At 33.4% G+C, this 12,914-nt stretch overlaps 1 protein-coding gene across 1 annotated transcript; it reads right to left on the bottom strand.

The window, feature by feature from the left end:
* Positions 1-2,644: 2,644 nt before the first annotated feature.
* LOC111437378 (beta-glucuronosyltransferase GlcAT14B-like) lies at positions 2,645-6,122 on the bottom strand. Its single transcript, XM_023075321.1, has 4 exons — positions 5,201-6,122; positions 5,020-5,095; positions 4,803-4,918; positions 2,645-3,343 (listed from the first exon to the last, which is right to left on the bottom strand). Exons 1-4 carry the CDS (start codon positions 5,778-5,780, stop codon positions 2,829-2,831), a joined length of 1,287 nt encoding a protein of 428 aa, XP_022931089.1. The 5' UTR covers positions 5,781-6,122; the 3' UTR covers positions 2,645-2,828.
* Between the last annotated feature and the right edge of the window lie 6,792 nt (positions 6,123-12,914).

The raw sequence follows: 12,914 nt of genomic DNA, 5'->3' as shown, positions 1-12,914 counted from the left end.
CCATGGAAACCTTGAGGAGAGTTTGTAGTGTCGTAGGCGCCTTGTTTGATTCTTTTGGGTTCATAGTTATTGCAACTGTTTCCTCTTGTTCTCTGTTGATTACTTCTAGGTTAGATTGTCGTTATTGTTTTCCCCAAGTATGAACTGCTTATAATAATGAATGCATTGTCGTATTTGAGACTATCTTACGTGAATTCTTGTTCTGTTGATTATGCAAGTATGTAGTAACGTCGCTAATTAGGTTAGAGAAAATTAGGGGCGTTACACATGATAACTTCCTCTTTGCTAAACTTTGAGAAGTTCTGAGATAACTTGTCACCTTGGTCGGTACGCAAGGTTTTTAGCTTCTAATTAGACTCGTTTTCAACGAGTCTTTTGAACTTCTTAAACGAATATAACGGCTCTCTTTTTCTTTGAGCATGTACACTCACATCCAATGGATATAATCGTTAACAAGTAAGAAAAAATACTTGTTACTAGCAATCGACGATGAAGTGATCAGGCCACATAAATCTTCATAAATCAGTTGCAGTAGTCATTCAGCACAAAAACTGGTTTAAGCTGTGAACAACAATCTTTCTCGTTTGGAGACTAGACAACTTTCACATAGCTGGTTCGGTTGTATGATTTTGGGTAGCCTCATAGCCGTCTTTTTTTCTCCTATCATTTTGAGTGCCTGAAAGTTCACATGCCCAAATCTTGAATGTCATAGCCAAGTTGTGTCTGCGAGTACCGTCAATGGATACGTGAGTTGGCTTGTCGCCAATAGTATTTTGTACCAGCAATCATGTGACCGTTTTACCTTCATTAACAAAACTCCATTTCTATCAAATATCTTGAGGAATGAGCCTAACTCTGTTCTGCTTCCTTCTTCCGTCATCTTACCAAGTCTGATAATATTTCTCTTTAAACTTAGGTTATAATATACCTTGGTCAAGACGTTGGTTGTCATTCTTGCATTGGAACAAAGTGGACTCTTTGCCTTGAATTGATACAATTGATCCGTTGCCAAACTTCACATTCTCAATGAGCTTTTCATCAAGCTCCTTAAACTTTGCTTTATCTTCGGTTATGTGGTTGCTTACTTCATTGTATAGTAGCCACATGTTCGTCTCCACTCGATCTTCTCCATTTGCGAGAAGGCTCACCATAACCTTATCTTCATTGAGCATCAATAGGTTGGGTATCTTCTCGACAAACATCAACAAACCAATTTGAAAATTGAGATGTCTATATAAAACTCTCGTCGTTTAGACAAAACTCGCCTAGCTAGATTATGAGCCAATTTATTAATGGATTGTATTTAATCGTTGCTTATTACCCTGTGTGGATAACTAAACATCCCTCTGTTCCATGCCATAAACCAAAATCAAATCTGTAACAGCTCACAATCCACCCCCTTTCGGGGTCCAACTTTTTCACTGGCACTCATTCATCTCTCCAAACAATGTGGAATCTCACAATCCACCCTTCTTTGCGTCCCAACATTCTCGCGCCAGATGTCCACTCCTTTCAAAGCCCAGCGTCCTCGCTGGCACACCGTCCAGTATCCACCCCCCTTTGGAGCTCAACGTTCTCGTTGGCACGCGGCCTGATGTCTGGCTCTGATATCATTTGTAATAGCTCAAGCTCATCGCGAACAAATATTGTCCTTTTTGAGCTTTGCATATCGGACTTCTTTTAAAAAATTTTAAAACGCGTCTGCTAGAGAGAGATTTTCACACCCTCATAAAAAAATGTTTCGCTCTCCTCTCCAACCGATATGGGATCTCACAAAATCATTCTTAAGATCCACGTTTGTTTCCCCGATAATCAAATTATTCCAATCTACCCATATCGCCCAACGGCCAATAAATTAATTTATTCCCCCACGTTTGTCCGTGTAAACTTGAATCACAGCTATGCTTTCTTGCAATTGAAAATGGTATTGTCTAGAATATTTGTCATCCCAAAGAAGCCTCATACTTGAAACTAGATATCCCCAATATCATTGTCTTTCAAACGTCGCTGTGCATCAAAAACTAAGGAAACCCATCTCTCTAGCTAGCTTAGGTATTTCACAACTATTTCCCCTGTACCAATCATTGCCACCTCAAACTCCTTATAAACTCCATAATTGCATATCAAATATCAATCAAACTCCCTCATTCGAATCTATATTTAAATTCTTTATCAAAACTATCTTGAATTCAAACATTATCATTAAAACTCTTTAACACGTAAAAATGATATAACCATTTTTTTCAAACTCTCGAGAACTTTAAATTTTCTAAACGGGTTCCTTTCATCTACCTATTGACTATACATTATCATCAAGATTATGTTAATCTTTGTAATTTACCCTTCGATTCTTTTTTTTATTTTTATTCTTTTACTTTTATTGCGTTCATTTTGATCTCTATCACAATTTGATCCTTTTGTCATAACACCATACCAAATAAGTACTAAATTTCCATTAAAAATTTTCAAAATGGTCCTTTTGTGGAAGGTAGGGACCAAATCAGACATTTTGAAAATACACGAAGTCGATGAAACAAAAGTTAAAAATATAAGAATAAAAAAGTATAAAAGACGAAAATTGTCTATAACCTATGGTATCAAACTTAGAAGACTAATACAAAAAAATTTAAAGCTGAGAAGCTAATGAGAAACTGAGTAAAAAAGCTTAAAAGAAACAAAACAAAACTATATTCGGCCTTACAAAGATTCTGACACAGTTTTGCACTAAAAGTTTTAGTCACCCATTTATATGACTTCTCCACCAATGAATCCATGATATGAATTTTACCATCTGGGATGAATTTTACCATCTGGGATGAATTTTACCTTTATTTGCACTGTCTACCTTCAAAATTCTCTTCTGATAACAGCGAGTTGATCAGGGTTTCGAGTCGTTTTGCTCCCGGACCAGGTTTCAATACATTGATACTGCCGGTGATCGAGCATGGATCGGTCCCGTTTTCATGGCTTCCAATGCACCAACCACCAGAAACGACCATATTGGGGCATTTGTTTAGGAGTTGTTTGTCGATTGCATCGAGCACGGGGTCTTCTCCAACGAACTTTCTGGCGAATGGAGCATTGCTATCTATCATCTTTTGCAAGTCATCGAGATTGAGATGGTGAGGATGTTGTTTGGGAGGATTGTCCCATGATATGAAATGGAGGTCACTGTTCACTGTTGTGTTTTGGAACTGTTGAGCGTTGCAAATGACAGTGTGGAAGTATCCTTCCGGAGAGGATATGAAGTTTGCATAATACATTAGGACAACCCGAGGTAGGTTTTCCCACCCCCATATGCAGTAGTCGATAAAAGGCCGAGAAAGCGCCATCCAAGCCGAACCTGAGATACGACACACGAGCTCAGCAAAAGAATACCCTTCAAACACACATAATTCAAATATATATCCTTTGAGTTGTTTTCTTTTCATTCGATACTATACGCTCGGGTTCTATCTTTCTAAAGCTACTCTTCGTGCACGAAACAACTTCATATTCTCAAGATTACCTACACGAACGTTTCCCAGTATTTTACCACCCTAACTTATAAGCACCAAAGAACATGAGAAATTGTTTCCACCAAGTGATTCAACTTAGTAACTTAATGATCAAATCATCCAAAAACTTATGCCATTTTTCTGTTCTTCAGCTCTGTTTATTACACGAAACGAAGGTAGTATGAACGATTTAGTCGTATAATTGATACCAAGATCACCAGTTATGATTATCCAAGAACCCAGAAAGCAACAGACACTAATAAAGATCATGTAACAATGCGAGCTGAATGATATAAGATAAGTTGCTCTGAGACTCAGAAGGCGATTTAGCTCACAACAAATCAATATCAGAACTATATGGAGAAGACAATAGACAGGATCACAATAAAAATAAAGCCTCAGTAGTTTTATGTTTGTGTTTCTAGGATACTATAACAGCCCAAGTCCACCGCTAGTAGATGTTGTTCACTTTGGTTCCTTATGTATCGTCATCAACCTCACAATTTTTAAAACGCGTCTACTAAGGAAAGGTTTTCACACCCTTAAAAGGAATGTTTCAGTCGCCTCTCCAGTCGATATGGGATCTCACAATCCATCCCCTTTGGGGCCCAGCATCCTCGCTGGCACACCATCCAGTGTTTGGCTCTGATACCATTTGTAACAACCCAAGTCCACCGCTCGCAGATATTATCCGCTTTGGCCCATTACGTATAGCCGTCAGCCTCACAGTTTTTAAAATGCATCTACTAAGGAGAGGTTTCCACACCCTTATAAAGAATGTTTCGGTCCCCTCTCCAACCGACATGGGATCTCACGATCCACCCCCTTTGGGGACCCAACGTCCTCGCTAGCACACCATCCATTGTCTAGCTCTGATACCATTTGACAATCCACCCCCTTTGGGGACCCAACGTCCTCGCTGGCACACCATCCATTATCTAGCTCTGATACCATTTATAATAACTCAAGTCCACCACTAGAAAATATTGTCCACTTTGTCTCATTGCATACCGCCGTCAACCTCACAGTATTACAAACACGTCTACTAGAGAGAGGTTTCCACACCCTTATAAGGAATGTTTTGTTCCCCTCCCTTCTCCAACCAATGTGAGATCTCACCGATACAGACATCAAAAGAAAAAACAACTTCATGTGTTATTTATATGAACAGATTAAAAGAAGACAACCTAAGCAATGCTCTACCACCTCAACAATGGTTATTCAAACATGTAATCCCCAAATTTTTGTTCTAAGAAACAGAAAAGTTGTCTTAAATCATGTCCTGAACTGGATTTAAGGACTTACCTGTAAAGAGTTTGAAGGCTGTAGGCACACTTCTTCTCTGTGTAATCCAAAACACATCAGCCTTCTTCGACATATACAACCCCGGATCAATAATCACTGGTTTAGCTCTCTGACTCCTACAGATATCAACGCTCAATTTCAGCAAGAACCCACAAAAAACCAGCCAAAACAATCAACAAAAACGCACAAAAACCAAGAACAAACAGGTCTCACTTACTCTTTCCATCCAATATTACTAGTATGATCAATGAAATTGAGATCACGACGCAATTGAGAAAAAGTATGCAGCAGATCTAGAACAGAACAAAGAAAATAAATCCAAACCCCATCGATCAAATTCATCAATTCATAAGCAAAACGTCAAGAAAAAGCAGATTCAACTCAAAAAATCAACCCACCATCTTGAGTAACAAGAGGATAATCCGAAGCGCTGAGGTTAATAAACCAATCCCAATCGCCGCCTTCTCGGAGTAAAATCGCTGCCGCGTGTAATGTATTAGCCACCATAGTTGGCCCTCGATAGGTAACAAGATTAGCCTTAGCAATAACCTGCACATTCCCAAATTTCTGAAAAATCGGATGGGTCTGCACGTAACTTTGCAGATCCAACCGCTCCTCCGGCGGCGATTCGAGGTCCAAATGCAAAACATACCGATTAATCGGATGGTACAAAGCTTCAAGCGTCCGTTTCAACATATTCCCCTCTCTAATTGAACCCGAAATTAGGTACGCAAATCGCGGCGGCGGAGGGAGCGATGAAATCGGAACCGGATGAAGCTTCGATTCAACAAAGAACGAACCCGAAACAGCCACCGATTTGTAAAACGGAAACAGAGGGGTTCCACCGGGAGAAGTCACCATAGAAAGAAACAGAAGAAACAGAGAAACCATCGAACCGATTGCTAATGGGAAGATCCATCGCCGCTCCATATTCGGTGGGTTTCTCAAATGCATATAATAAGTTCTTAATTTCTTCATTTCGCCTTCAAAATCGAATCACCCACAAAGAAATTGACGAAAACATGGGGGGGTTTTGTGCAGAAACGGAAAAATCGAGTTGAATTTGGAGTTGGGTGTTTCTTGATCCGTACTGTAACAGGATTAGAATCAACAGAATTTGGGTTTATAACAAAAATGGAGGGATTTGGAGTGTACAGTTGAGAAACGAACTAGAACCCATTTTAAAACGATAACAACAAAAAAGAAAAAAAAGAAAAAAAAAAAGTTTCTATTTCTAATTTCCTTTGTTTCCCTTTCAGGCAGCCATGGCTGTCTCACTCTTCTTTCTCTCTCTAACTCTCCTTGAGAATGGAGGCAGGAGATTTGGTTGATTTCATCCATGGGGGAATAGCATTATATAGCTATTAAATAAAATTGCACCTAATTTCTCTCTTTTATGTTACTTTCTATTTAAAATCTCCGTTTCTGATCCATCTTAATGCTTCTTTGACTTATCCTCATCTCTCCACCATTAATTAACCTGTTTTTATCTTTAACGTTATATTTTCTAAAAGCAATTAGTTTTTTTAATTAAAAAATGGTGTATATCAATAAAATTTATACTTAAAAAACAATTAAATGTATTAATAAAAATTTTGAAAGTTTTTTGAAATATTTTAGAAAAATAAAAATTATTTTCGTATTTTTTTAACTTTTTATAAAATTTAAGCCTATTTTAAATTTTTTTTTTGAAAAGGTAAGGTAATACATAAAATTTCATTTAGATTTGAATTCTTATTAGGTTACCTCGATAAATGATTAAGACATATATTCTCATTTACGTTTGAATATGGCTTCTAAATTTAAAAAAAAAATATATTTTTTTAAATAAGATGAGACTGAGCCATTTGAATTTGAATATTCGTATAAAAAAAGAAAATAAATATATCGAATTTTTTTTATTGGTAAAATATATAGAATTATATCTAATCCATGAATTAAAATATATGAAATGAACCGTTAAAAATCAGAAATAGAATTGGGATGGAAGGTATATTCTCATTGATATTCATAAGCTACTATACAAGGTAAGAACTAATACCTACCGATAAAGAAAATATAAATGAATTAAATATTGAGAATAAAATAAAATATGCTATAAATCAAATCATAAAAAAAATATATATATATATTAAGATATAATATCCAAGAATCTTACAATTTAGTGATAAAAATCGAAGACTTTAAAACTTAAAATACTTATCATTTTAAATTAAAAATATATGTATTAATTAGGCTCAAATTGCTTGCTTATCTTGAACTTTAATTTTGTTAATCTTACCTTACCAATTCCATAAAATCATACGTAACACATTAATTTATATAACAAATTTAGACCAATTAAAAGGCTGGACCAAATTTAAACCAATTGGATTGGGGGTGTTTTTAAACTCGGTGTCAGAGCTCATGATTTTTTGTACCAAAAAAAATAAATGATTAGAAATGACTATTTTATCTGTGAATCTTTGAGATGTCTATTTTATCTATAGAAAATTTTCATTTAGACGAAGAATGAGAGAGGGAGCGGGAAACATTTGCTTAATTGTCTGTCTCACATCATATAAATATTTCAAACACATTTTTATATTTTTTAGTCGTATTAAAAAAGTTAATTAGTAAGTGTTAGAGACTTCTATTATAATTTTTAAACTGAAAATTATGTGTAGATGTTTGTTTAATTGTTAACAGTAATATTAAAATTTAAAATTGATAGAACATTAGAATTATTGATTTATTAAAAATTACAAAAATTTTAAAATAACTATTTTTCAAAAAATAATAATAAATAGAAAAAAAATTCATGCAAGAAACTTGATCCTTCGAATTTCTTACTGAGAATTCTCATTTCGATCCCTATAAAAATATATGAAATTTTTTGCAATGATTGGGAATGAAATAGGTGGTAGGATGGGGACAAGGAAGGCTTCCTCATCTCGACCGCCCACATCCTTACAAATTACCATGGATGGCAGAGATTTATGCTCTAAAGCCTTGTAATTAATTATTTATTTTGATAATTTTATTTATAATGAAAAATTTATAGTTATTAGTATAATCTTAAACAATATTTGATCACATCATGTTCAAGTAACAATCTGAAGAATCTATTATATGTATATAAAGTTGGATATGTAAAACTAAAAACATTATTGGTACAATTCACTTCATAATTGTTAGAAATGATTGGATCTAAATTATTTATGTGAAATGAAGGTGTTCGATACCATAGTAATACTTAAGGTTAAGGTATAATTATAAGAATAAAACGAATTTGATTATGATTGTTAATCCATGGACACCACATCTTTGGTAGTACATAGGAGATCAACTATAAATTTATATAAATCTAGACTAAAGCAAACTATAGTTAATGAAAGAAAAATGATTAATAAAAAAGTTCAATTAATTAATTTTTCTATCACGGGACTTGAATCAATTTTAGGTTGGATGACCTCATAGAAATTTTTCTATGAAGATGGTATTCATTCTTAAGAATGAGTAGGTAGCATGATCATGTCGTACTAGAATGCAGGGGTCAGTAGGTATCAAATTCAGATTCCGAATCTTTGACGTAGGTAGTTACGACTTAGAAGTTCAAAATCTTTTATCTCTTATATTTGTCGATTTCAAAAATTTGGGATCTGATTTTTGTGGATTTGGATGTAAGTATAGGTTGAAAATAAAAAATAAAAATTGTGAGAGGTTGAGGAGTGATTTAGGGGTTTGCTTTGTTTTGAAGTCAACCAATTACTTAAAGAGGAGAAGTTTCAATGATATTATTATTGGAAACTTAACGGAAGAAAAAGTAATGAAAATGAAACCCTATTCATAATTACTCTTTTTCATATTCTTCCTTTAATTAATACAAAATTCTCCAAAAAATTTAAAAATAACTTGTTTGATTTTTTTAAATTGATAGTAAACTTTTTTAATCTTAATAAAAATAACCTTCAAATCATTATCCAATTTTTATTTTATATCATTTATTCAAATTTTTATTTTCAATAAAATAAAAATCATCTATTTATTTATTTATTTCCAAACATTTAATTATAATGTGTAACTCAATTTTAATATATATTTTAGAAATTTGTCTTTTATATATATAAAATCAAATGACGAAGAACTGAATGCATAAGATTTTTATTTATTTTAACTCAACCCAAATCATATAGATTAGATTGAGTTGATCAAGATGTGAGTGTTCCTCTAATAATTTGAAATAAAATTGAAATATTGTTTATAAAAAATAATTTAATGGTAGTGTGTAGAAACTAATAAATAAACCCACATATACAGACAAACTCGTCCTTTAATGTTAGTAATTGCTAACGAGCAAGATTGACCAATTTTACTCTCACTAATACCATATATATACTCATAAGAAATAGATTAAGTTTGAGAATAAATCGATAAAAATATATTTGAACTTTGCACGGTCTAAAAAATATCTCTAAACTTTCAATAATTTTAATAATACCATTAAACATAAAAAAGATATTCTTACCGTTCATTTTAAATAGAAACTATTAATATTTTGTCTTAAAATATCTTTAAAAAGTTTTAAAAGTACCTTTGAGTTTTCAAAAATTTCACTAATTAGCCTATTTTTTTTTTTTAATTTCAAGAACCCTTTTTAACTTTTTTTTTTTTTAAAAATTGAAAAAAAACTACTCATGTAATTAATCACATTTAAGAACTAACATTAAAAAGTTCGAAAATAATTTATAATATGTAGATAGACAATTTTCATTCACATATTGATGGTAAAAGGTTCAGGAAATTAATACCACTTTTAACCTTTTATGAATATTCTTTAAACACAGTACTACCTATAAATGTATTTTTGAACCTTTTAAAAAGTTGAAAGGTATTAATAAACTTTTTTTTAGTTCAAGGTAATTTTGAAACATTATCAAAAGTTGAAGAGAATTTTTGAAACAAAGAATTAACGGTTTCCAGTAAACGTATTTTCGAGATTTTTTTTTGAAAATTTAATGATATTATTGAAACTTTTGAAAGATTATAGATATTTTTTTAGACATTATAATTGTAATACCCAAAAATAAATAAAGAAATAAACGAATAAAAATAATTATAAAAATAATTAAAATTATAATAATAAAAAAATTAATTAATTAATTAATTAAAAAAAATAAAAAATAGAACTTCTCACTCCTCTCCACTAATCTCTCATCCCTTCCCACAATTATCTCTCCTCAACCTATCCTTATGCCAGCAAGTAATAGTTACTGAAAAAAATAGAAAATCAATAATCGTAAGATTTACTTGAAAAAAAAAAGTGACACGTAAGCATGAAAACGTGACACGGGGTTATGTTCATTAAATGATGACTATAGGACTAGTGGGACCTCATGCATATTGTGTGATCATGCATTTAGGGGATACCCCTATCCCATCACGAGGGTACGGACGCGTACATCCAAATGGCAGGACAACGATCATTATGCCCTGCATAGCGCTGCTGTGACGGTTTTAGTTTTAACGGGTCCCGGTGGGCCCCTAGAGCATGCCCACCGGCTAGGGACAGTGGCCCAGCGGTGTGCGAACTAGCTGGTGAGCCCATACTCGCACGTATGGGCTGCGTGTAGAGTATATGGTATACGTCCACGATTACCTGTTAGGATTATACCGTAGAGAAAACGAAACGAAACGAAAGATAGGTCCCATCATTTCATTGCATGTGATTGTTGCATTTAACCGCAATAGTGGAGTCACTTACTGAGTATTTGTTTAAATACTCAAGTCTTGTGCTACTACATTTTTCAGGTTAAGGCAAGACATTCCTGTACGGCTGACGATGGCATCGCAACTCGAGATCATGACACATGCATAGGATAGTGGCATTTATTTTCTTAGACTTAGGATAGAATAGGATGTTTTAAACTTAAACGTTTATTTATTTTATTCCGAGTCTTTTGTTGTGTCGTTCCAAAGATATTTTCGAAACACGTAAGTCCATGGCTGTGTTTTAAGTTAAAGGTTATGTTTTATGGAATTTAAATGAAGTCTTCAGCATTCAATGTTTATGGTATGTATACAGTAGCGACCTTAAATTAAGTAGAAAATTTCGGGTCGTTACAGTTGGTATCAGAGCTCTAGGTTATAGATCTTGTAGACTAGCCAACGATGTAGGCTTGGCATGTTCCATGGTCCCACCGTTGATGCCTCGTCTCCGTCAGGTATGTCTTGCTTAAGATAAAAAAAATGAAATATCGTTGAATGTGTATGTTGTTATTGCTTGGTCATTATAAAATATAACTTATAATTGGACATTTACACCATTGATTGTATTATAATTTACTGCATTATTGTTGCCTTAATTCTATATTTATTAGAATGTAGAATATGTTATGTTTTACCTTGCATGAAATGTGAATGTAAATTGTTGTATTGATGAGTTATGTTTTACCTTGCATGGAATGTGAATGTAAGTTGTTGTATTGATGATGTTTAGATTTACTGAGATTGTTGGTGTGAATTAGTAGCTATTGTTTTAGTAAATTACTAAATGTTAGGGTTGCTATGAAAATGACTTTACTAAGCAAGATCATAGGTTTTAGTTAGACGTCTTGAACATAAATAAACTACACAGTCTTATGACCATAGAGATGGGGGAGAACTGTACCAATGTATATGGAAGAGTAAGTAGTTTTAGATGAAATAAAATGACCTAAGAAACTTGATATAGATGTCAATATCATATAGTATAGGATAGATATTAAAAGTGGTAGTGTCTGAAAGAAAACTTTATAACTTTGAAGGATGTAAAGATGAAATTAAAGTACCTGTAAACAAAAAAAAAAAAAAAAAAAGAGTTAAAGACCATAAAAGTTTAAAACATGTATACTTAAATTAATTGGTGAATGACATAAGTGTCGTTAATGGAAGATGAGCTTTGTTAGTACTCAGATGTAGAAAACTTTCCTACCTTAATAAGGCTTGAAAACTATATAAAAAATAATAATAATAATAATAATAAAAAAAGTAATACAACCGCAATTATGGAAGTTGTGAGATGATTTAAAAGTATCGAGCCACAATTTGGATAAAAGTAATACAACCGCAATTATGGAAGTTGTGAGATGATTTAAAAGTATCGAGCCACAATTTGGATGAGGCATTACGATCATGGTCAAAATTTTAGAGGTATATGGAGAGGGACTTCGAGCCACAATTTGGATGAGGCATTACGATCATGGTCAAAATTTTAGAGGTATATGGAGAGGGACTACGAGCCACAATTTGGATGAGGCATTACGATCATGGTCAAAATTTTAGAGGTATATGGAGAGGGACTACGGTATAAGATTGTCAAGGTACCTTAAATTTAAGAAACCATGATTTAAGATGAACTTGGGTGGGGGACACACGAGGATTAGAGTGGGACATTGTCTCTAAATTAACTAGAAGTTTTGTGGTAATCCTCCTTAAGGTATATGAATGCACTCAAGAAGCTCAACATAAACAAATTGTTGTAGAAAATTACCAATCAATTTTTCCTAGCAATGTCAACTTGGTTAAAAGGTATTATTGTAGTTAAAGTTTCAAAACTGTCATTTTAAGTTTGATTTTCAAGTATCCCAAGTTTTATGGCATCTGAGAATATCCACCATGCTAATATAATACCAATTCTTAGAAGAGCATTTTGTTAAGCCCATTCTTGATATTACAAAGGCGTTGAAAGGGCTGTGTTGTCTTTCCATTATGGTGATAGGAGTATTAGTTTTGGGCTGTACTAGATAAGGTATACCAAGAGAAAAGCCTATTTGACAATGTTTTCTATGAAAGTTACCAAATCCTCAAACTCTAGCTTGATCACAAATCAAATACAGGAAGTCGTTCCTAGATCCATGTGATTTGCTAGTGCATTCTATTTGCATTGGGATAGGATAGAGTTCTTAACCAGTTTCCTGTCATGATTTTGACTCCAAAAATTTACTAGAATTGGGGTAGGTAGCCAAAAGAGAAGAAGTATTACAAATTTCTTGATTTTGTAGGGGAAAATAGGCAAATTTGTATATGGAATTCATCTACAAAGATGAGACATTAATGATGAACCAAATCAAGTGGACACAAACAATAATGAGG

This window comes from Cucurbita moschata, unplaced genomic scaffold, assembly GCF_002738365.1.
Source record: "Cucurbita moschata cultivar Rifu unplaced genomic scaffold, Cmos_1.0 Cmo_Scf00003, whole genome shotgun sequence".
Lineage (NCBI taxonomy): Eukaryota > Viridiplantae > Streptophyta > Magnoliopsida > Cucurbitales > Cucurbitaceae > Cucurbita > Cucurbita moschata.
This window is presented reverse-complemented; position numbering and strand designations above follow the sequence as displayed.

What these genes read in the sequence shown, in the direction of transcription:
- LOC111437378 (XM_023075321.1), bottom strand. Translation starts at nt 5,780, where the DNA reads ATGAAGAAATTAAGAACTTATTATATGCATTTGAGAAACCCACCGAAT. An exon ending in TCCTCTTGTTACTCAAGATG is followed by an intron (nt 5,096 to 5,200) that starts GTGGGTTGATTT and finishes GTTCTGTTCTAG; the next exon opens with ATCTGCTGCATACTTTTTCT. An exon ending in AGTAATATTGGATGGAAAGA is followed by an intron (nt 4,919 to 5,019) that starts GTAAGTGAGACC and finishes TGATATCTGTAG; the next exon opens with GAGTCAGAGAGCTAAACCAG.